Here is a 24,557-nt window from a genome sequence, read left to right as displayed (position 1 = left end):
TTTAATTGCCCCCACTGGGAGCCACCTGCACTCCAGCTCTTGCAAGCCCAGGGAAAGTGCCTCAACTTGTTTCTCCACTGTTTTTTCCCTTGCTTAGCTGCTGCCGCCTTCTTAAAGCCAAAGCAGTCCTGCCCCAGCACCGCAGCCAGCTTGGACCACGTCCTTTTTTTGTTACCCCACCCCAACAGGATCTGTGATGATGCCCAGTGAAATTTGGTTAAAACAGGATCACTGCTGAGATGAGATCTTGTTTGTCAAGCATGGCCCCAAGTGAATTGGTTATATGGTTATAAAACCATAAAAATAAGTTTATCATAGGAAATACGACACATTCATTGCTGGAGCAAACTGAACCCAACACTACCTGGTAAAGGCTGATATAAGAGCAGTCCACAGGATTTCTCCGAATGGCCATGACCACAGTTCAGAGCCTGTGCGCTTTGCTGGCTACATAGACAATCCCATGGAAAAAATGACTAATTAGAGGAGGCTAATAATCAGTCTCAGCAAGATCATGGGTTTTGCTTCTCTCATTTGTCCATACATGGCTCTTTGTTAAATCAAGAGCGATTTTTATTTACATGTGTAACTGCCTACAGATGTTCCCATATGTGTTTAGCCAGCAAACTCACATGTTACAACTAAGGAAATGCAAAAAAACCTAGAAAAATCCCCACTACCATGTGCAATGTTAAGGTCAAGCAGATGCAACCAGAGGCAAGGCAAAAGTTGCTGTTCGAGCACAGCAAAGTCTACAGCTTTGGCCACCGCGCAGTGCCCCACCTTCCTCTCGCTTCTTGCTGAGAACTTGGCTTACATGGGATGAAAACCTCTCTTTTAATGAAACTTCTCATTTTAATGGAAAAACAAGACTATGACTGATGCTACACATCCTAACTAATGCTCTTGTTACCACATAGGTTTTCACAGCCTATTTTCTGGATTTAATTATGTTACATTTAGTCTCCTTTATTCATATAAGGCCGTGCCTGGGCATGGCTTTTCACAGGACCCAGGATGAATTATTTTGTTCTCCTCCATGCTTAGAGGCTAAGCTCACCTCCTGATAATGAATCTCCATGATTTGGGCTTTAGCAGGGCTTCCCCAACAGTCATCCATCCCATGGTGTGGCAAACTGGGTGATAACTCATGGGGTGGAGAGGGTGATGGGGGAAAAGCTTTCCCTGGCTAACTGGAGGGCAGGACTCCAGGAAGATGCTGCCGGCACTCTGGATGCTGATGTGCTCGCGATGCTGAGCGCTGACACTTTCTGAGAGCACTCGTGCTTGTTGATTCATGTCACCCACGCCTCGCTTCATCTTCTCTTCAGCAAGAGGAAAAAGGGAAAAAAAGGTAATTGCTTGTGCTTATCAGCATGGGTGTTAAAGTATCCCCTTGCAGGCTCTAAAACTGACATGGTGCTGAGAGGGATGGAGCAAGGGAAGGCATCAATGCCCACCTTTCCTGCCTCTCCCACTGCATGGGTGGCTGTGTTCTCCAAAGCTAGGGCAATGGGACAGCAGCACAGCACGGATGCCCACGCTGGTCTCACCGAGACTTTCCAAAGGCACAAGTGACTTGGAGTGCCTCAGGCATGGAAGCTCCACCTGTAGCGCTGGAGAAATGGAGGGCTGCTCCCTGAGGCCCCTTTAAAAAGCCTTCTCCTGGTGGCAAACCATCAGCCCACAGGCTGGGAACCAGCTGCTCCTGGCAAGAAAAAATTGATTGCATGCCTCAGCTGGGAAACACACTGCGGAGAGCAAGAGGCTCTGACAGAGCCCATCCCCTGTATCTTTCTTCCTCCTGTTCATTTTGCTTTTGAATTATCTCTCAGCTCTGACACTTGAGGACCTGCCTGGCTGGGATGCTGCCGTGCCCCGTCACAGTGGGCTCCTGGGCAAGAGCCTAAGGGGTGACAGGAGCGGGATGGGCTCTGCCGGAGGTGCCAGTATGCTCAGAAAGCATTTTGCACTCAATTGCCTTCTGCTGAAATAGCCTGGCATTTTTGTTAAAAGATATTCCTGCGAGCCTTGGAAAGAATTTCACGCAGCCATGCCTAAGAGAGCAGGCAGAAGCGCTTTTCACAAGTGGCAGAGCTCAGGGTAGGTTTGCCTTTTAATGGTAATGTCCCTCCCTGACAGCGAAGGGAAAGAGCGAGCGAGAGATTTCAATCTTCAAACCCCACATTCAAAATGCATCTTGGCAGCAGCCCAGGCCTGCCGAGGCATGGCACACGGCACACGGCACTCACTGGGGACGGCACCACGGGCTCCGTGAGGGCAGCTGCTGCCAGGTGCTGCCTGCGATCCCAGGTCCTGCCTGGCCCCGGCTTCGGGCAGTGGCTTACACTTGCTCCTAGGCACACATCACCGCCTCCACAGGGGGAAAGACAGAGCTCAGCTCGGGTGACTTGTCCCTGCTTAATCCACTTAGACAGCTCCCCTCTGCATTCCCCCATGCAGCTCCAGCCTCTCTGCCTGTGATGTTTTGGAAACAGCGAAGGCATCATCAAAAAGCCCAATGCAAGCCATGGAAAGGCTGCCAGTGACTTCCCCCAGCCTTGAGCAGTGCCTCTCACCGCTTCTTTAACCCTTCCCAGGCTCCCCGTAGGCTGTTCAATTGTCCAAGCCTCCAGTTTTCAAAGTTGCTGGGGTGTGGGGGGGTGAAGGCACCCAAAAAATCTCATGGATGTGCCTCTCCGTTGAAAATCCATGCTGAGACCATTACTTGATAACTGTTGCCTTTCTCAAGCAGTTGGGGGTTGTTTCAGGAGACGTCTCCTCCTCCTCTTTCCTATTCCCTGTGATCCCATCTCCTTCTCCAGGGCATCCTACGAGGGGGGGAAACACCTTTTGGAGAGCCAAGCACCCGCATGCAGTCTCACATCGCCCACGCCGAGGGCGTGAGGTACATCCTTCACCGCTGGGATTTGCAAGGCAGGCGCGCCACGCCGGTCGGAGGTCGATTCAGTGCGGCGAGTCCTCAAACACCGTCAGGTTGTGCTCCTGGATGTACTGCAGCAGGACGCGTGCCCGCCTGTCGATGGTCCGAAGCAGGGGTCTCAGTCCCTCAGCGCCGCCCTGGCTCTCCCAGAGCTCCCGGTCCATGCGCAGCGACTCCAGCAGCAGGCTCTGCAACCTGCCCGACCGCAGCGTGGCCACTGCCACCGCCGGGAAGCTGCAGCGAAGGAGCAGAAGAGAGAGGGAGGGAAAGGGTTACCCAGGGAAGGCCGAGCAGGGAGGAAGGGAGCAGCAGGGCACCCGAACAAAGGCCACCCCGGTGCTTCAAGAAGAAATGCATGTCGACTCAGAGGAACACGGGATGAGGAGCCTCCCACTTAAAACTCTGCCCATGGCAAGCGTGCAGGACAGCTCCACCAGAAATGGATCCAAGCAAGCTCCAAATCAAGGGGCCTATAGCGTGCCAAAATGCCTGACAGGCAACGAAGCAAGAAATGTTGAAATCCCTGATTATGCATTATTTTTGTGCAGCTGTCAATTAGCGAGGGGAGAATAGGCTTTGGAGACTGCCATCAGCTACCCAGAGCAGGATGAAGAGCTAGTTTCAGGGCAGGAGCACGTGTGATGGGTTTGCGAGCCCACCTACCTGCCCCATCCTGGGTGAGAGGTGGCCCCATTTCGCAGGGGTGCCCGACTGGGGAGGCCAGGAGTGGCACAAAGGTGTGCACATAGGGCTGGTGTCCATCCCACATGTGCAAGCTCAGCCCTTGCCCGGGACACCTGGGGGGCACCAGGAGGGTGCGCATCGCCCTTTCTACCTGTCTATGCCTTGCAGGAGCCTGAAGTTGAGCTTCTCCTCAGGGTGCTGTGGCCTGCCCGCATTGTCGATGAACACCAGGCGGGACGGTGCGCTCCTCCGGACCTGTCAGCGGGATGGGAAGGAGAAGTTCACTTACTGCGGGGAGTCACCAGTTTGGGGGTTTAGGCTGTTTTTTTAATGCATTGAGAAATCCTGAGAGCATTTAGGGGCCAGCAGCTGCCAAAGCCCAGGTCCCTCCGTGCCAAGGCACACCTCCGGCCATGGACCCAGCGTCACCATGGGACCTACATCTCCTTTGCTGCCACCTCAGCCCTGCAAGCACCTCCCAGGCACCTTCATCTTAGCCCCAGAGCAGCCCCTGGGGAGCAGGAGACGTACCAGGATGTGGACCAGGACCAGCTCCGCCGGGTTTCGGCACTTCTCGTGGAGCATCTCCTCCATGCAGGGCTCGGAGGGATCAGGCTGAAACCCACAGCAGTAGCGGTCCAGGCGATCGTGAACCTGTGGGAGACATTTGGGGACCTTAGCGGGGACAGGCACCTGGGACGGGGAGGTCCAATTGTGAACTTTTCTTGCTCAGAGGAAAATAAAAATTTCTAAGGATCCTCAGTAGACATGAAATGGAAAAGCTGCGTACACCAGTGAGTGAGAGAGAGGCAGGGAAGCATTCAGAAGCTGACTTGCAAAACCCCCTTGGCTTGGAGAAGAGACTGACAAAGGTGAAGGTGACAGGCTTTCCTGATGGAGTTCAGACACCTTCTGCGCCTGGTACTTCCACACTCTGTATTGCACAGAGCGAACGGGTCATGCTTCCAGCTGAAACCAAGGGAAGACGTACACGGCGATGAATGTGAAAAAAAAAAAAAAACAAAAGCACCCAAGGAAACCTAGGTTTTGAAACCTCAAAAAGATATTTTTTTTTCCTCAGGCCGAGTCTTGGTGCACTGGATGATGGTTTCATCTGGCTCCTGTCACATATACGCCCTTTCATCCATCCCTACAGTAACATGAGCAGCTCTCAATGGAAAGATGAATGGAAAAGGATAGGCAAGGGAAAAAGCCATCTGTGCATTACACAGAGCATGCCTGATATTTAAGTTGGGCCACGGTGACTTGTTTTAACTACATTTGTGTTTAATTATTTGCAGGCGCTGCTAAGGCTCCATGCTGTTGAGGCTGTCAAGCTCCCCGTTCCCACCCCAAATCCCTGCAGGAACCCCGGTGCTGCTTGGCAGCTTCCAGTGTTTCAACCGCACCCTTGGAGGGATGAGGGACTTTTAAAAGACATAAATCTGTGTCAGACCCGGCTTCAGTAACCCTGCCTTGGTATTCACGAAGCTTCCTCAGCTTTGTCAGAAGCAGACAACGCATCCTCTGCAGTGGCCTGTGGGGCAGACAGGACCTCGCTGGCTGTCGACAGCCCTCCCCATGGCTGCGTGTTGCCGTGACCGTGTAGAGGAGCTGGCTCACTGCCTCCAGCTCCAGAGGCCTGTTTGCAACATTATAGCAAAAAAATCCCCGTATATATAAAAATCTCCTTTAAATATATATAAAATAAATATATTTTCTGGTTGCAGCATGAAGGCGTCTGACTCACTCACTTGCTCGGGGTTGCTGGTGCCAACTCGGGAGCCAGGGCTTGGGGTGCAGAGAGGCTCCTGGAGCCGCCGGAAGGGCTGGAGCAGGTCTCATGTGAGCCCGGGGCGATCTACAGGTGACGACTAGACAGAAGCCAAGTGACCCACAGTGGCTGCCTATTCCCCTCACCCTGATAATTAGCAAAACTTATCAATTACAGGCTGTGCTTTGAGAGAGGGCTCAGTCTGAGGCCAAACGTTAATCAAGCACTGGAGAAGATGCTGCAGGAAACACAAAGTTTCATTTCCATGGCCATTATATTCATAACCCTTTGAGAAGCAAGATTAGTCCCACACCGGAGCCCCATAACAAATCCCTCTGTTTCCTGAGGTTTAATGAAGCACTCGGGTCAGCATTTCTCCATCGGGATACCCACTGGTTAAAAGTGCTAAAGCGTCTTTTGACATGAAACACATTGAAATGAAAGAAAATGTCACATTTCCTCCACTCATCTCCTTGGTCTACCTACTGGAAAGCTCAGCACACCAGTTTCTCTCACCTGCTGTGTTGTTTTCCAGGCTGCACAGAAGGTGAAGACAACCTGAGATGACTTACAGAGACATTAAATAGGCTCAGACCTCCACTCACCCGCCCACGAGCGCCTGTGAAACCGAGGTGGATCAGTGCTGGACCTGTGGAGGTATGAGGTGGAGGCTGGACCTGGTGTCCAAGTGGGGCCCCAGAAGATGGACCAGCCAGTTGTGGAGGTGCTGAGAGCGCTGCTGACATGTTGATGAGCCCTCCCTTGCCCTGGCCCTCCTGGGGTTGTTTATATTTATTTCTCCTCTCCAGAGCCTAAACGGCTCTAAAGAACGGGACATTAGGTCTTACTGCTGGAACACAAATACATGAGCCACATCTTCTCACATCCAAGTTCAAATCCTGTGAGAAGCTCCCCTTCAGCCCCTCTTTGGTCCCATGTGAAGCTCAGCCAACCCAGAGCATCCCCTTGGGCCTAACAGCACTTCCCAGCCATGACTCAGCCTGGGATGGCTTCCCCCAGGGAAAACTTCCTTGCTCTCCCCCCGGCTGGGAAGGGGGTGCCGCAAGGCAGGGACGCAGCTGCAGGGCTTCGGAGTTGATGTATTTTTGGCCCTTTTTAAAGTGCAGGACAAAGCCATCGGCAGCTGCCCCCTTTCCACCGGGCTCAGTGTTTTGCCCCCAGTAAAGCTTTGCACTGAGAGGGGTGTTCCCTTATGGCAAACACCAACAGAAATCAATATAGAATAAGCCCAATTTTAAGGCTAATTGAAGAAAACAACCAAGATTTCAATGCCAATGTACAGCAGGGCTCAAAGCTCGCAGCTTCTCCTTCCCCAGCAAGGGCTGTGAGAGGCTAAAGCCATTTCTGAAGGATGCTATTTCACTTCTATGACATTCTGCTGACTTGATGCCTCTTTACCTTTACATGACTTTTCCGCATGGGAGGATCCCATTGGAGCTATTGAGGAAAACCTGTGGATTGCCCTTGGATTTATCACTGCGCTGCTTCGGCCCTCCAAGGGCAAGTCTCCTCAAAACTACATACTTTCTCCTGGAGACTCAGCCTTTCCATTGCACTTGACGGCATTTTGGCCTGGGGAAGGGAAGGGGATTGGTTAATCTTCTCATTTCTCTGGCTGTTTCAGCTAAAATATTTCCAAGCCCAGCCAGGACTGCTCTGCCTCTGCCAGCCATAGTCTGAGGTTATAAAGATTAATGGTCAGGTTTTGCCAAAAAAAAAGAGATAATATTTTAATAGTCTTTTTTTTTTCTTTCTTTGCTTCTTTCTTTTTTTATTTTAATATTTGCCCTTTCAGGCTGTTTCCCCTTGTCTGATAACCAAAGCTCCAGCCCCAAGGTGCCTAAACAGGCTTTTTTCCATAGAAATCACTTTTGCCTCCTCACAGCTGCCCCCTAAGAAATGATAACTCTCTGGGATGCTGTTGTAATCCCTCGTAGCAGCAGGGTATGATTTTCCAGACAGAAGATTAAGCACTATTAAACCCAAGGAGGAGGAGGAGGAGGAAAGCAGTGCCATACGAAGCGGCAGGGCTCCTGATTTCCAGTGCCAGCAGCGCATCCCCGGAGTTGGATCTGATGGGGCTGATGCAGAACACATTGCTTGTCCCTAGGGATGCCCGTCCTGAGCCGCTGCCGGCACCCAGGCAAAGCGGAGCCAACAGAGCCGTGCCGGGAGAAAGCTTGGCCATGTGAGAGCGGACTCACCGTGTCTGAAACCTGCCTGTGTTTCCCCTGCAAGTCCCAAGCATGGACCGTGCTCAGGCCAAACTGCTTCTGCACAAAGCTCTGCTGCTCCCCATTAGCTAACAAGTAAAAATACATCCCAAGAAACCACAGCCTATGTGACCCCACAGAGGAGAAGGAGACCACGGTCAGACAAGGCAGGCGCAGGCACAGGGGACCCAGGCAGCACAGTCGGTGGGACAGGTGGTCTCCATCACAGCAGCCCTACCTGGAGGAGAAAGTCAAAGAGGGCCAGGCGGCTCCACTCGCCACGTGGGATGCCGGAGCAGGAACTGTCCCCGACTGCCAGCGTCAGTCCGTGGGGCCGCAGCATCTCCTGGTACTGCAGCCACCCCAGGGTGCAGGAGTTCTGGTCGTTGTTGGCGTCCTCCAGGTGCCGGAGGTCGGGCGCCCACCAGATGATGGGTCTCAGGGAGCCATCGGTGTAGCTGTAGGGCAGGAGGCGGCTGGTGAAGCGCCGGGCCACGGCAGGCAGGCTGCGGTTCAGCCCCAGCACCCTGTCCAGGTGGAAGGCCAGAACCTCGTAGAGGTCCCCACGGCGCTTGATGAGCCCGCAGCGCCCATCCCAGCAGTCCCCCTCTGGGCTGGCTGGCAAGGTGTCCCCCTCGGCGTCCCCCACGGCCCGCAGCCCCACTCGCAGGACTTGCCCATGGGCTGGGATGCGGGTTTTGGAGACCACCCGCCCGCTGGCCAGCAGTCGCATCTTCTGGAGGTCATCATCAGAGAGCCACGGGGGAGTATCCCCCGCCACCCCCCGCCGCCGCCTCCTGCCCCGGCCAGGGGGCTGGTCCTGCCACAGGCGAGTTGGGGGTACGAGGAGCCTTTTGCTGTGGGCTTGCCCCCCGGCTAGGGGGGCAGCCGTCTCCCAGCGGGGACCTGGGGGGGACAATGCTGGCAGCGGGTGGGGGAAGTGGTCCGGCAGTGTGGGCAGGTGGGCGAAGGCCAGCAGGGCCAGCAGGGCCAGCAGCACCCCGAGGGCTACCGGGGCAGGGGGCTTCAGCCCTGTCCTTCGCCACAGTCGCTGGGCCTGCAGGGAGAGAAAGGGAGAGTGTTACTGGGGGTCCCCGCGCAGTGCTATGGACAAGGATCCCCCAGACCTGTGTGCCCCCTGCCCCAGACAGAGGTCTCAATAAGCTCAATGGGGTTTGCTTTGGAGGAGCAGCCCCTCTGCTTGTGTGCTTCCTGGGAAAGGTGTTCCCCAAGCGCTCGCTGCCTCCACGGCACTGTAGCAGGAGAGGTATGGCTGGCGGCATTATTTGTGCCAGAAATTAGCCACAGTCCCTTCAGAAGCTGGTCAGAGCAAGCGCTGACCCGCCACAGACGTTGCCATGTCTGCAGTGCTGATGTACAGGATCACCTTATGGGCGATGAATTCTTCGTGATCAAATATTTTGCTTTAAAGACTCAAGAAATGAAAAAGAAAAAAAAAAAAATAGACCAAACCAGAGCAAATTCCTGGCAGGATGCGAACACTTTCCAGTTCCTAAGAGGTTTTTATCTTCAGACCTTACTCTGGGCACCTGCAGTGGTTCCTATCCCGGTTGCACCTTGAACCCATAACCCGGATCCCCACGCTCTCGTTCGCAGGACATCTCAATGCGTGACGAGACACGGCCTCTGGAGCTCTGCTCATCGCTGCGTCCGGCAAAAGCAAGGCAGCTCCAGGTGCCACTCGGGAGCTGTGACAGCCCATATTTAAAAAGAGCGCAAACTGCTGTATCTGAAACCTAAAGTATTCTGATTCCCAGCACCAAAGAACTGCTTTAGTGGGGTACTACCAAGTTTTGGTGTATATATCTTTATCCACACAGCTTCCCCCCCCCCATTTTAGTTATACTTTCTACTCTTAAGAGACTTATAAAAATTACATAGGCTGGAAAGGCAGTTGCAAGCAAATACTGTGCAAGTCTCCCCGCATTGCGAAGCTCGTATCTCCCCTTCGGCCTAAAGCAATCCCACGTGTACAGCGCTGGGGCTGCCCTGAGCCCAGCACCTTCCCGTTCAGCGTGAGGTGGAGGGAAGCGATGGGGCAGCGCTGGGAGATCCTCCCAGCCCACCCCATCCCCGGGCCACACTGAACCCGTGGCACGTTCACCCGGGCTCGGCGGTCTAACACACTTCGGGGGGCTGGAGCGGCAAAAGGCACCTTGGCACCGTTTCTCTGCTTTACAACGGGCATTTCCAAGTGGCTCGAACCCATGTTGGAAGTCAAGGCAACATTCAAGTGGATACATTTTTTCGCAATTATTTATTCTGGAAGCACCAGTATATCCATGGCAGACACAGTGGGAAAATATATTGCCAAAGAAGGGATAAGAGATTGTTTATAAGAGGAAAGGCTTGAAAAAAAAGAGCTAAAAAGCTGGGGGGTGAGAGCCAGCAGCCAGAATGACTTCCAGAAGGCAGCTGGGCGAGCAGAAGCATTTCCAGCCACGGGGCTTTTAGGACCGCAGGCTCCCACCAGCTGCAGGGACCCACCACCAGCACAACTCCAGCCCTGAGAGGAGCTGCCCCAGGCGACCCCAGTGTGTGAGCCCCTTCATAAGCTGATCCAGCTCTATCCTAAAATCCATCAGGTTTCGTGCCCTTACCGCAGGGAGGCTGCTTCAGATGGCCCTGTGGTGCGGAGCCACATCCCTCCCAAAGACACTACATCAGCCAAGGTGGATAAGAGGAGCCACAAAGCCACCAACTCGCTGGCAGCAATCATGGGGGTTTTCCTTTGAGGTCTCCCTCTCAAGGACTGAGCAGATTTAATGCAGCTTATAAAAGCTAGTGATGGTGCATTTGGACTGATTCAGCTTTATAGCTCTCATTTAATTGTTTCGCTCCCAGAAATACAATGATGTAGTGCAGCAAAATATACCCACTGGGCCAAATTCTTTGCTCACACACGGCTTACGCCAGCCTCTGCCAGGAGCCAAGGCTGTCTGGTGTGGGGCTTCAGGACCTGCCGGGGGACTCCCTGTTTTAGCTCTCCCTTAAAGCCCCAGAGTGAAAAGGAGCTAGTCCAGGGTGAGACTGTTCAGAGAGTGATGTCCTGCCCTAGATCATGGGCAGGGTTATTCAAGGCTTGGTATTAACTGTCCCAGGGACCATACTCCATGGCTAAATTATTGCCTTAGGCACCTTTCTGGGCAGGGTCTGAGCATGAATACCCCGGAGCAGCCCCAAGGGGCAGCAGGACTTCTGTCAAGTGGCTGGTTGCGATGCCTCCCCAGCTCTCTCCCGCTTGGATGGGATAATGATTTCCTGTGGAACCATAGCAAACACCAACTAACACAGGCAGCACCTGAGCTCAGCTACCCAAAACCTTTATGCCATGGATTTCAAGCAAGTCCCACAGAGCGCAGACACACGCTTATTCCCAAGCACCCGCAACCCAGGTCTGGCATCCTGAGCAAGAGTTTAGGGGAAGTGTAATGTCTAAATCATACTTTAACCATAGTAAAATAATGCTGTGGTATAAAAAGGCCAGATCCTGATATCCAGGTATCCATATTCCTTTCCAGTCATCACTGTAAGTGTTTCACAATCTGTCGCTCCAACCTCAAAGTACGCTGAATTAACTGCAACGACATGTATGGAATTAATCCCAATGGACAAGATTAACTGTAAATCTCAGTACTCCCAACTGCATCCAGCTGAGTTCCCTTCCCAATCCATGCTTCCCCAGGCAACTTTTCCCAGCGCCTCCCCTGTCCCACCCCTCTGGAGAGACATGGCCCACCCTGCTCTCACCAAAACCCCCCGTAACCCCCTTCTTCTGCATGGCGGATTTGTAGGGTGACCATTTTTTGTTATCTACCCAATAATAACCCTTTAGTTGCTTACCCCATCCCTGGGAGTGTAAAGAGCCTGGCTGCCAAAAATCCAAGTATCCTGGTGCATGCAGGAACCATTTGGAGAACCTTGGAAATACTGCAGGAAAAATACTTTTTAATCCACAGCTGGAGAGCAGTGGATGCCAAATGGATGGCAATGATTGCCGGGTTTTTAATGTCAAGTCAGTTTACAGTCCAAGTGGTTAAGGAATAATTATTGTCCAAACCCACTTTGTGTTCTCTGTCAGCGAGCTCGGGTTTGGGCACTGCAAGTTAGAGCTTCATTTCTTTCCCACCTCGAGCTTGAAATCCTGTGCTGTGAAGCTGGGCGAGGGCCACTGCAGGCTCCCTTCCCCAGCGCTGGTCAGGGTTTCCCTGCCACATCAACAATAAAAAGAAAAAAAAAAAAGTGCAAGTACAGTCTCCAGTCTCTGTGTTATTTCTGGCAGTCGATATTGCAAATTTAATAATAATCTAGATGATAGAACATTGCAGAAATAATACTGTATTTACAAGTCCAGGGTAAATACTTTTCCAAAGAGACTTTCTCTGAGCCCATGCTGTAAAAACATGCTGCAGTTTAAGCTATGGCTTCGATTCAGTCTGAAACGCAAACCATAGGTACAGCTCTGCTTTGCCAGTCTGACATACTGACGGTACAGCACATCTTTGCTAGAAATTAGGTCCATCTCCCAGTGGGCAAGCTACAGGCAAAAACCCATAAAAAGGCTTAAGAGAGGTACTGCTTGTTCCAGGATGCCAATAAGTAAACAATATATATCCTCACTCATCAGAGGGATATACAGCACAGCCCAGGCTCCCAAAGGCACGGTGGAGAGCCTGTGCAGCCTGGCCACCCGAGGATAAAACTTTCTAAGTGTGGTTGGGAGGGTTTTATCTTCGACATTGTATTCCCAGGACACTTGAACCTTGGCAGAATTTGAAGCAGAGAAGCCTGTTTTCAATTTCTTTTCAAAATGCATCAAATCGGCTTTGTCGAGCTTGAAAGAAAAGAAAAACAAACCCCAAACTTCATTATCCAAGAATGTAAGAAACAGCCCTAAAACTAGAAAGATGCCATGGAAATACATGGCCTTCAAAAGCAGGATTGATTCCTGCTTTCCTCTGGCATGCAAAAGAGTGTTCCTGTCCCTGCACCAGCACTGCCAGACCCCTCCAGCAGTAAATGCCTCTGTCCTAAAGAGGTGCCCAAGGGAGCCAGGACAGCTCAGCCATGGCCATGTCCCTCTTGGCCACCTGCCCTAGGCTCCCGAGCTCAGAGGACTTTGCCGAAGGCCGCCGGTAAGCAGGTATGTGCATTTATCTGGATGCACACCATGCGGGGTGTATTTTGCGGGGGGGTTGCAACACACAGAGCTGTACTTACCCTCCCAGCACCGTGCTCACTGCCCGCCCGATGAACCGCAAAATCGCCTGGGCAGCAGGACACGCAGCCTGCCGTGACCAATTTTAACAAAGGCTGCTTGAAAAGCAACTGGGAAACTTCCTCTGGCTGCCCCCCACCTCTGGGAACGTCTCCAGAGCCTTGCACCCAACACGTGGTGCTCACAGCAGCTCCCGGCACGTCAGGGAGAGAGGCTGAGAGCGGGTACATCAACTAGATCTGGGAGGGGAACAGCATCTTCCTTTTGGTATTGTCCAGGAGTTTTCTGGCTTGTTAAGGGCCAGAAGGACTAAGCTCACTGCTGAGGACCCATAACCGTGCTGAGGACGTGGAAGGAGACAAAACCCTTCCACCCCTGGAGTGGCTCCGGGCAAGCCTGAGCAGAAGGAAATCCTTGGCAGCATCCGTCGCTCATCATTCAAGTGCTTAAGTGCCTTCCTATATCATCCTGCTCAGGGAAGACAGATGGCTCACAGAGTGGGAATTTACTGAAGACAGCTATTAAATGATGGTTGCCAGCCTCAAAGGTAGCCCTGGCTCAGAGCAGCTGCTCACAGGGGCAGGTTCACTGTGCTCCCCCAGCACACGGGTACAGCACCAGGTCCCATCACCACCCACCTGCACCCGCATTGCCATGGAGTGGCAAGAATGGACAGCCCTTCACCTGGCCTCATGATCCATCAAAGTGGCCGTAATTCCTAGCAGACCTGCACCAGCTTTGTGTCTGAGGTCGTTTCCGCCAGGGATGCAGTTTTTTTCCTCCAAAACGCCCTTCAAAGGGGAAGGACCATGACCCCACTGCATTTCGGCACCCTGTGGACATCCTGAAGGCCACCCTGCTCGGTGCTAGGGCAGGGATGCGGCAGGCAGGCACTGCTCCTCACGTGGCGTTGCTCCTCACAAGTGGCTTGGGAAGCTCAAGCCAGGCACTGCGGAGGTGGGAAGGGGGACTGTGCTCCCACAAACCGTATGCAAGGGAGTCACAGCAAACGCTGGGTCGGCTGAAGCCCGGGAGATGGAAACCTGATATATTGCCACATGGTGCTGGTCCTTCCCTGCAGAGTCAGCAAAGTCCTTGTAGCTGGCACACAAGCCTTCCCATCAGCGTGTCCAAAACCAAACCAGAAAATGACCAAGTTAAATTGCCCAGGATAAAACTTTAAAACATTTTGTACTTGCTAGATTTTGGACAGTCAGCAAAGCTTCTGCCTCAAGGGGATAATTTATAGTCTAATTGCGAGACAAGCATGCTTTGCACTAGCAGAGGACAACACTCCAGCAGCAGCATAAAGGGATGAAATGATGTTGATACTGTTCACTTCAAGCACTGGCTTTAAAGGGATGGTACCAGTGTGCTTCTAAAATAATATTGCCTTCACGTTTCTTCCCAGTTATTGCTACAGCCTTGGGGCAGCAAACTATAAAAACCTTGAAATCCTCGAGCTCCACAGCCTCTCTCTAGTAATAACCTGGCATGCCTTCGACTCCAGGCCCTGCGTCAGCCCCTTGAGCTTTTTGCTTCTCAGGGGTGAGATGTCCTGTTTCTTGCTCGATGCCCCCCACGCAGACCCACTATTTCTGTTTTGAGGAGGCCCCTTACCCGGGAGGTGCTTCTCTGAGCACAGTCTCTTCTCACACACCCCATCATCCAAAAGACCATTTTGAAGAAAATCTTCAGCCAGTGCTGGAAACTGCTCTGTGTAATAAGAAAATCCCAGCACTTGTACATAGCAGTGCCATTCCCATTGCACCTCAACTGGTCCCAGTTGAGTTACAGACCAAACAAGTACAGTCGAAACATGGGCTTGTATAAACCCCCCAGGAGTAGCCTACAAGAGTGGCAAGGCTTCCAGCATCCCAAATGTCCTCTTCAGCACTTTACAGAGGTCCTGGGACAGGAGACAGAGGACACCATGGAGGAGATGGATGGCTGTCACCTGCATGGAGGATACTGTACTATGGGGTGCAGCTGATGCAGTCAAGGGCAGGGGTGCCACTTGGGGGGACCCAGAGAGGACACATGCCATGTCCTGCACCTAGAATGGACTAAAGCCCTGCAGGGTACCAGTGGGGACTTGCTCTTCCTGTGACGACACTGTCCTTACCCCTAAATTGTGTGATTTTCACCGAGAAAACGGAAAGATTCATAATTCTCCTTGTTCCACTGTGTAAATCTTTTGACTTGCAGGAAGTGTGCAAGCTCTGTGAGGGATGGACAGGGCGCTTTTCATCCCGACGCTATGTACAGCGCAGCTCAGGACCCCTCCAGTTTAATCCCAGAAATCAACACAAAGCACCACAAAAATAAACAGTCTCCAGGATGCCATACTTCTTTTACTTAAAGTAAGCAAAGTAAAAGCTTTCAGATGCCTCATCCTTCTCCTACTTAAGTTCAGAGTCAGGGCTTTTACTGCAGACTCTTGCACTTAGCTGGATCTTCTATTTCTTGGAGACACATCTCCTAAGAGATTGCCAGTTGTCTTTCAGGACATGTCACCGAGACGCATGGGTTTGCTGCCATTTACATATGCAAACATCTCTATTACTTTTCACCACTAAAAGCCTTATGTTAAGTGATATCAACCCGCACCCAAACCATCCAGGTCACTGTGGACCAGAAACAGCACCTCATGTTCACAGGAGACAGTGAGGATCTGAGCAGCCCTGAATGCACGACTGTCCTGCTAGCATCACAGGACAAGGGAGGTCCTCCTCATCTTCCCTCCTCTCTGTCTGCTCATTCCTCTAACCCTCACACCTACGTGAGAGCAGCACAACCTAGAAATCCTGGCAGGGAGGTCAAGGAGGGAGAGCAGCGGTTTTGGGCGGCCGTTGCTCCCTCACTCCCCCCGCTGCTGTGCAGGATCCTGCCAGGTTTCCCTTTTCCCCCTCCCCTCGTCCCAGTTTCCCGGCCAGCCTGTTGCACTCAGCTCCAGAGGTTTTCAAAGCAGCTTTCCCATCTGCCTGCTGAAACAGCAAGAAGGGGGCCCCTTCCCCGGCGAAACAGATGTGGCTCGCCTTTGTGCAACATCTGTGCCTCGTGCTCCCGCTCATTTTGAACAGTCTTGCCTTTGTTTGTGAGGGGTTGTGCAGGGGATGCTTTGGAGGAGGGCAGCAGCCTGCGGCCCACGGGCCGGACTCCTTCCCTTCGAGTCCGGCACACAAACTGCCTCAAAACGCCTGCGTTTCTTCTGGTGAAAAACAATACGCTTTGTTCCCCGCAGCATTCGGGAATCAACAGTCCCGCTCCTCAGCGCTTTGGTTCCAGCTGCAGCCAGTGGCTCACGCTGACGATTCCTGTAGGATTCCCAAACCCGGGGAAGTAAGAGCTGGAACCTGGGAGCCACCACGCATCCCCTTCCTCACAACCCACCTCACCCCAGTAGCTTCTCTCGCTGTACCTCTGGGCCACTCACCAGCTTTGACTTGGCATCCCCAGTGCGGTTGCGCTGCTTCAGCTCCTCTAGGCATAACAGCAGCAAAGAGCAGAAGTGCTAGAAAGCCACGTCTTTTTTGCAACGTGTTCTGGGCTTCATTTAATATGGGGAGGAATACATTAATATAAAATCACATTTTATTTCCTCTCACTCTTGATGAGTTTACCAATCCTGCTGATGAGTGCCTGAAAAGCTGCTAAAACTCTCTTATACATTTTGGCACTCAGTCCCGTTTTATTTATTTTACTGGGGGTCACGTTTTTTTTGTATTTTGGGGAGGGGGGATTTTGACCCACTTATTTTCAGTTTTCATTTCTAACTGGTGGACCAGCACCAGGGAACACGAGTGCTTGCTCGATGCCCGGTGGGGGCTCGCAAAACCCACTTCGGGGTGCTGGCGAGGGGCAGCACCGGATTCCCTTGTCGGCATTTCAGCGGACGTTGCCCAAGTCAGCCAGTTGGGTTTCCCCGAGCTGGCTGTCAGGTTTTTTCCCTTCCTGGAGAGCAGGAAAGCGCATTCGTGGGATTCCAAAGGGGAGGGAGGAGGAGGACAGCGGGGCCTTTCAGCCCTGTGGGCTTTCTTCAAAACAGAATTGTTCATACAAGCCCTGGCCTCAGTTGCAGAAAGGTAACCCCATTTTCCTCCGTTTAAGCCATTACTTCTTAAAGAAAAAAAAAGGGGAAGAAAGCTGCTCGTCGCTTGGCTCTGAGTGCCGCCTGTGTCCCGCAGACCCTGTCCTGGGCAAAGCCTGCAGGCAGCTGCCCTCCAGCCTGCTTCTCCTTCTCCCAGCAAACCCCATGGGGCAAGCAAGTGGAGCAAACACGGTACGAGCACTGGTGCGGCCCAGCTCCCAAAAACGGGGCTTTTCCTTCAGGGCAAGGCAAATAGCTGCAGGCAGACTGGAGTTATTGAGGATTTGAAACAGAAGGGGTAACTAAGGCATTTGGCATCTATGCCAGAGGATTAATAAAGTGTAATCAGTCCCTCTTATTTAGACTGCCTCATACTAGGCGAATGACAGAGCAGTTGGAAATTACTTGCTGGCAGATTTTGAAACCAGAAGAAAGAAGATGTTTCTGTAATGCAGTCATCCCCCAGCACTCACTGCTCCAGCAGGTCGGGCACGTACAGCAGCCGGATCTGACAAGCAGCCGGCTGCAAGCGCGTGCTCTGTACTAACAGCAAAGCTCACAGCTGGGATCTCTCTGGCTTTCTGCAAGTGGTCACCCTCCTGGTGATTTTGAAAGAAGTCAAAAATCGGCTTGGGTATTTCGCTTAGGGTTTGCTGCAAATGAAGCAAGACGATCAGCTTAGGGCACAGCCTGAACTTACTCCTCTTGACCATCACTGCCCTGCCTATAGGTAAACGGTGCCCAGATCAGACGCAGATTATGGGTGAAATCAAAGCAATCAATATAGGAGCTCACGAAGGGGAAAGGACTGCAGAAGCAGACCTTCCCTTGCCAAGGCAAAATGGAAATCCTGGCAAAAACTGAATACCCGGCTCTTGCAGGGGAGACCTCACCAGGTACCTGGCACAGGCTATATACTCTTTGAAAGGCTTCATAGTGAAGGCTCATACAGGAAAGCGTTACTGCAGATGAAAGGTTGGTGCAGGGAGAGCTGCCTTGCTGTCTTCTTTGACAGGGAGGAATTATCATCTCCAACCCCAAAATGGGTGACACGAGCCCCAGTCTTGTCTATTTTCCCTGCTGCTGAAGTTCATTAATTAAGAAACTCAAAACAGCCTATGCAAACTGTAGGATGGAAAGTGTAAAGCACAACATCAGTGTCCCCCATCATACACACACACACACTCACACACTCTGGTGAAGGCTGGCATGGCCCCACTGCTCCCAGAGATGCTCTGATTCATCAGCACACTCTCAAGGACATAAAAACATTTCAGCGACACAAATGACACCAAAGCACCAGTTTCTGGCTGCAGCACCAGGCGCCTCCTCAGTTCATCCATCACACACGTTTGCAAACCCTGCCCGACACGAGCTTTGCAAGGGCTGAGGCGGCAGAGCAGAGACGGAGCCCCCCGCCTCAGTGCGAACCCCCCGGCGTGATGCCCCGGCTGTCCCCCAGCGGGACGGCAGTAACGGGGAGTGGTGGGGGCCCCGTCTCAGCTCAGCTGGCTTGTGCTTGCTCAGATGGGTCTGGAAAATAGTTGCCAAGTGATGTCCCAAACTTGAGCACTAAAACTAGATGACATGAAAAAAGACCCTAAGGTTTGGAATGTGCTGCGGATGCAGGGGAATCTGTGAATGCTGGGGAAACATGCCGTTTCTCCAGGGTGGGCATTTTCCCTTGCCAAACTGGCCGTTTTTGCGACTTTTTGATGAAAGCACTGTGCTTTGTGAGGACTCAATGGAAAGCACGGAGGGGCTCTTCGTGCTCTCCAAGTCTATCTGCACTTCGCTGCCTTTACCCCACGCTCTTCGCCTGTCTGAAGCGATGTGACCCAGGCTCTTAAAAAAGGTGGATTTTGCCTCCCTGGCCGACAGCAGTGCATTTATCTACAGCAGCCCCATGCACTGCCTTTACAGGCATCCTTACAATCTGCTTTGTCCACCCCTAGTGCTATTAAGGACAGACACATGCTGGAGCGAGTCCGTGCCTTGCTCGCCTCACCGTGCCCCGACCCTCTGAGGGGTCCTGCTGGACTTGCACCCAGGATGGAGACAGCCAGGACACGGCCTCGCACCTCATCCTATGGGGTTGGTGTCCCGGAGCAGACCCAGCGTCGCTTCCCGCCGCCAGCTCAGCAAGGAAACCCCTAAATCCTACCATGTCTCGCAGCACCGGCTGATGCGCTCCTCCTCGTGTGCTTCACCGCCCACGGGCGACGCGGCACGGGATCACCTCCTGAGCCGGGCACTGGCCGCCTGCAGCACTTCCATGCAACACCAGGAACCCACACAAAATACAAAAATAAAAAAACCAGCAATGATAAAAAAAAATCCTCCAGCGACTAATCAGCCTGCCTCCTCTCCCCGAGCTGTTAACCACGGCCGGGGGCTGTCACCCAGGGGTGCCCCTCCAGGCTCTCTGCAATCCCTGCCGCCTGACTCCGCATTGCTGGGGGCTGCCGAGTCCCTGCCACGGCATGCCGGTGGGTGCCTCCGGTTCCCCCCTGGGCAGGAGGACACCCTTCAAACTTCAGCTGAGAGTTTTCAAACTCTGCCTCATCCCAGACCCACCTCCCTGTGGGGAGGGGAGCGGAGAGGCTGGGAAGGGGGGAACAGGCATTTGAAGAGTCTCTTTTTCACAATAAAAGCCCTTCTTGCTGCTTTTTTGCTTTTTTTTTTAATACCAAGGGCCAATTTGAGCCAGGAGGCACAGGTAAAGGAGGCTGAAGACTCACGTGCTCCTCCCAAGCCCATCTGCTCCTGGTGGCTCCGGTGCCAGACAAGCAGAGGGACAGGCAGAGCCCCAGGGATCACGTCAGCCCTGGAGCCGGGAAAGCGAGCCACAGGTCTGCTCATGGGTGCCCAAGAAAATGCCCTTTGCAGATTTTTATTAACATTGCTTTGCCTTTCAGTAACAGCCCAGCAAAGAGCTGTGCCCCACCAGTGCCTGGAATGGCTGCAGCCCTGGGAGAAGATTTCTTATCCACTTAAAAGGCATTAATGAGCTAAAACGATTTTTAGGGTGCTCAGGTACCTGCTTTTCCGAGGCATCCAGGACACACAGCACCCACAGGCAGCCAGGAGAGGGGTGACCCTGGAGGGCTGGGGGAAGGAGACCCTCACACCCACCAGTGCCGCATGGCAGGTCTGTGGCATGATGAGCCCCGCAGTGCCCGGGCAATGCAGCTCCCCCCCAGCAGCCGCGTGTAGAGTGCATCCTAAATGCCATTTCCTCAGACCTCTGGGACAAGAGGGGCTGGAGGCATCACTTTGGAAAACAATGTGTTTCATCAGCCCTCCATGGCCAAGCAGGGCATACAGGCAGCTGTCAGGTTGCAAAGCAGTTTTTTTCCTCCATATAACTTTCCCATTCCAGCCCTGGGGTATGGCCAAGCAAAATCCATCAGTCCCCCACTGTGCCAGGAGATGCCGTCACCTGCCCCAGCCCCGTCCCAGCTCCATCCCCCGCCAGCCCGGCTTGGGGACAGGAGGAAACTCTCCGTCCCAGGTGTGGAGGGTTTCCAACTCTCCAACCTGTGCAACTACCTCAGCCAGGAAAGTGTAAATCAAATGAGGCTGATCAGCATTATTCTCTATTGATATTTGCATTTTTAAAAGTCCAACAAAGGCACGGTACAAACTATTGTGAGGGACACTGAAGACACAATAGTTTAAAAAGAGAAGAGGATGAGGCGTAGAGAAAGTTGGCTGAGTGACTTGACCAAGGTAGCATGGGAGGGCAGTGGCAGAGCCCGGGAGGAGACTCCCAGGAGGAGAATCCTGTGTCCCCAAGCCCCACTCCAGCTCACTGACCGTGTACAGTCCTACAGTGACATTTCATGTGATCAGCATAAGCAACGACTGCAACACGATGCTCTGCCCAGCAGGGGCTTCTGCTAGTCCCAGTGTCCCAGTTCCTTCACACCCCCTTTGTTCATTGAGTGCATTTTATTTTTAATATGGTACGTCTCCCAACACCTTTCGTTGCTCCTCAAAACTATAGCTAAGAAAAGAAGTGGATTGAAGGTTACACACAGAAGCAGTGAGTCTGATTTCGGCTTCAGCACACCCCCCTCCATGCCACCCTTGGGTGGGAGAAAGGAGTACGGAAACCAAGCCCTGGGTCCCTCCCATTGCTGCCGCCGAGCTCACTGACCCCCCAGCTGTCCTGGGCACTGCAGGACATGTTACAACATTTTGTTTGAGGCCAGACCCCTGGGGCAGCTAATAACGTATTATTTCAAATACAATTAGTAATATTAGGTAATTAGCAATAACCTAGTATTGGCCTCGGTGCAGACATGGACCGAGCCTGTGGCTGTTGGGCCAGCGGCAGCCGAGTGCCAGAGGAGGGATCTGCAGGGCTCCCGAGGCTGAACCCTGTGCGTCACGACTTGTCGGTGGCACCTCATTTCGGAAGCGTTTGCTTTCATCTCCCTTTCTTAATTTTGAAATGATTCAATTTATATGCAATTTTCTGTCAAAATGATTCCTGTCAGTGCAGCGGCATTGCGAGCCTTGACTGACAGGCCAAGCACTCCGGCTGGTCTCTCTGGATTGCCTCTCCGTACAAATAACTGTTTAAAATGCACACCTGACATTTGAGGAATTTGCCATCAGAAACAGGCATGGATGGCTGCTGTGGGAGGCAGACTTAAGGGATCAGTGGCCAAACCAGTATGATAAATCCACCGAGCCTCAAAACAAACGTTCCGATCTCAGCATTCTGAAATGTCAATTTGATTTCTGCTCCCCTCCTTCCCCTGCAGAAGTTTTTTAATGATGTTCACAGTGCAAAAATCAGATTAAAAATGCAGCAAGACCTGAGAACCAAGTGCGTTATGAACCCGTTTCCTAAGGAGGCCCAGGAGGTGCCCCCAAATCCACAGGGCCATGCCTATGTTGTATCTCAGCTGGGTAGTCCCCAGCCCGTCGGCGCAGCCCCGGCCCCCATCGGTAGCATCTCTCTTACTTCATTCTGGAAAACCAGTGATTACCTGAATAGTGGAAACTGCTTTTCTTCTCTCTTCTTTTTTTCTTTTCTATCCCCTAACCACCTCTGCCCATGTTCTCACAGCCATGCCTACAGCTCGAAACAGAGCTCGCTCACTCACACGCAGATTTCCCTGAGGTTTCCTTGATTTTAGCTGAGGCTGGTCCTTCAATCGGACCGATGCCACCTCTGCAGGACGAGGGACGGGCCCTGGTCCAAGAAGCTCCTGTGTGGTGTAGGCAGCAAAGGGAGACAGAAGAGAGCAGGGAGGTGGGACTGCACCCAGCTTACAGGCAAAATACAAGCCTCCAAAACAGTCAGGTCTCATATTAGTGTCTCAGGCCAGATGACCTATGATTTCCAATATCAAAGATCTCCTGGGCCTGCTCCCTCTCACCTTGCACTTAGGCAAGAGGAAAAGCTGTTTAGTCCTGGTTGCAAGGCACAGAGCAGCAGCAAGAGGGACTCCCCTGAGGCTCACGCTAGACCATACAGACATTTTCCCAATTTGCTGGTATCACCAGGCAGATCCAGCTTAGCCATGAGCAAGTACTTTGAAGTAGAAGAGCTGAGGCCTTTCCCTGAGGGAAAAGCAGTAGCTGGGCAGAGTCCAAGGAAACCGATGGAGAGCAAAGGCGGCCATGGGCTCTGGTGTACCCGCAGCAGCACAGGGACCTCTGTGCTTCCCGAAATGCCACTGCTACAGACATTAGCAAAAGCTTCTGGTATAACCCTGCCTCCATTTCATAGACTGACTCATCTTTCCCCTTGTTTGTCCTCACAGAGAAATACCTGTTGCAAAAGGATGGAAATAGGCTGATTAGGTTTTTTTTCCCCCAGAAATATTTTTTTCTTTCCCTTTCTGTTGCAGTGGACCTGCATTCATTTCTCCCATGGGAGCTAAAGACAGGCCGTGGAGAGGGGACAGATTTCAAGAGCCGACAAGGAACAGAAAGCTATTCTGCCCCTAAGAAAGTAAAGTTGAAGGGTTTTTTTCTCCCTTTTAGAAAAGTGTGAGGCTTTAATGGGTTTGAGAGACTATGAATATGACTTTTGACATATGCCAAGATAATTATAAGCTTGAATGGATTTCTGAGACCCAAACCCTACCCAGATAAATCATTGCCTATCAACCACTGATTACAAACGAGCTGCTCAGAAAGCCTTCAAATTTCTCTTTTTTTCCCCACTATCTCTTACGTCTGTTGGTAATGGGCCTCGATGCTTTACTAAGGAATAGGCCATAGAGGAGACCCTGATACTTCAGCCTTCCTTTGCAGCAGCTGTGAAAAAGATGGGAAATTAGGGCTATAAGCGTCAAGCAGAGTGGGGAGAGAGCTGGGCTCCCACTCAGTGCTGTGGCTCTGGGTCTGGTGCTGGGACCCAGAAGATGCTGAGAAGCAGATGAGCTGCAAAATCAAGTTTTGCACCTGGTTGCAGAGCGTGACACATTCCCGTGCCCTGCTTCCCCAGCCACTGTCCCTAAAGGGGATAAGCCCCAAGTCCCTAAAGTAGAGAAAATGCTGGACGTGGGTGATTTCTTTCAATGCATTGTGTGTGGGAACAGACTTTTCTCTCTCAGGTTTTCTTCGTTGTTCACATGGAAATAAGCCCACCCAGGTCACTTACGGAACGCACTGAATCTTCATAAATACACTGAAGAAGTTGCACACCCCCAATCTGATAATTAGAGCAAATTAATGCTGCCAGGATGCTTTTGTCACCACTTGCCTGACTCAAGACAAAAAGCAGGGGGGTCACATCCCGAAGGGAGAGAAATCCTTTATAAGCAGTGTTTAAGATGCCAGAGCAAACAGTAACATCTGCAGAGGAACTACACGTTCCCTGAGCGTGCGGGCTTTATGCCTCCCACAAATACCTATTGTATCCTCCTTGCTATCATGACTCAAATGCAAGTATATGGAGGAAGGGACAAAGAGTTATTAGTCCTTCAGAGGTGATTACTCATTCCTCTGGCTTACATTTTAGATAAATGCTAGAAACTCTGGATCGCTTGTCAGACTGGAGCATTGTTTTTGCAGGACATGTACTGTGATGATTCAAATGAGTTAGGGTTTTCTTTTAATTTTTTAATTTCTCAGGGCTATTTTTAAAGCTCTCCCATCTTCAGCCAGAAATAGTTCTTACCACCCATGTCCCATGTCCAAGAGATTTACTGTGTTATTAGAGAAGCAACCATTTCCTAGCCTGCTCCCCCAAGAAAAGGCAGCTTTTATGATCGCTCCACACTGCTGAGGGTCTGTCAGCCTCTGTCCTCCACCAGCTTCTGGAAATGACTGAACTTCAGTCTCGTGTGGGAGCGGACAGTCGCTGAGAGCCCGCCTGTGTCGTGACAACCTGAGCCCACGGGAGAGGACGAACCCGCTGGGGTGGAGCGATATGGGTGCCCCGTAGGACACCCATCCCCCTGGGTTCCCTCGCTCCCAGCATAAAAAAGCACTAGCACCAAGGTCTCATTTTGAGATCTGTTGTTGAGACAGTTTCTCATCTGATATGTAAAGCAGTCCCTCTAAATGATACACCTTTCAAAATCAAAATGGTATATGGTGCTGCACCTGTTGCCTTGGAGACA

At 52.1% G+C, this 24,557-nt stretch overlaps 1 protein-coding gene across 1 annotated transcript; it reads right to left on the bottom strand.

Moving 5' to 3' along the window:
• Positions 1 to 2,967: 2,967 nt before the first annotated feature.
• On the bottom strand, positions 2,968 to 8,411 carry GASK1A (golgi associated kinase 1A; the record flags this gene model as incomplete). The annotated part of the gene is made up of 4 exons (XM_050890917.1): positions 2,968 to 3,178; positions 3,780 to 3,883; positions 4,160 to 4,282; positions 7,875 to 8,411. Coding segments are annotated over 4 exons (975 nt in total), but the record flags the coding sequence as incomplete, so codon positions are not given.
• Positions 8,412 to 24,557: the final 16,146 nt, after the last annotated feature.

This window comes from Gymnogyps californianus, chromosome 2, assembly GCF_018139145.2.
Source record: "Gymnogyps californianus isolate 813 chromosome 2, ASM1813914v2, whole genome shotgun sequence".
Classification (NCBI taxonomy): Eukaryota; Metazoa; Chordata; class Aves; order Accipitriformes; family Cathartidae; genus Gymnogyps; species Gymnogyps californianus.
The sequence above is the reverse complement of the archived record's forward strand: the minus strand, read 5'-3'. Positions and strand labels throughout refer to the sequence as shown.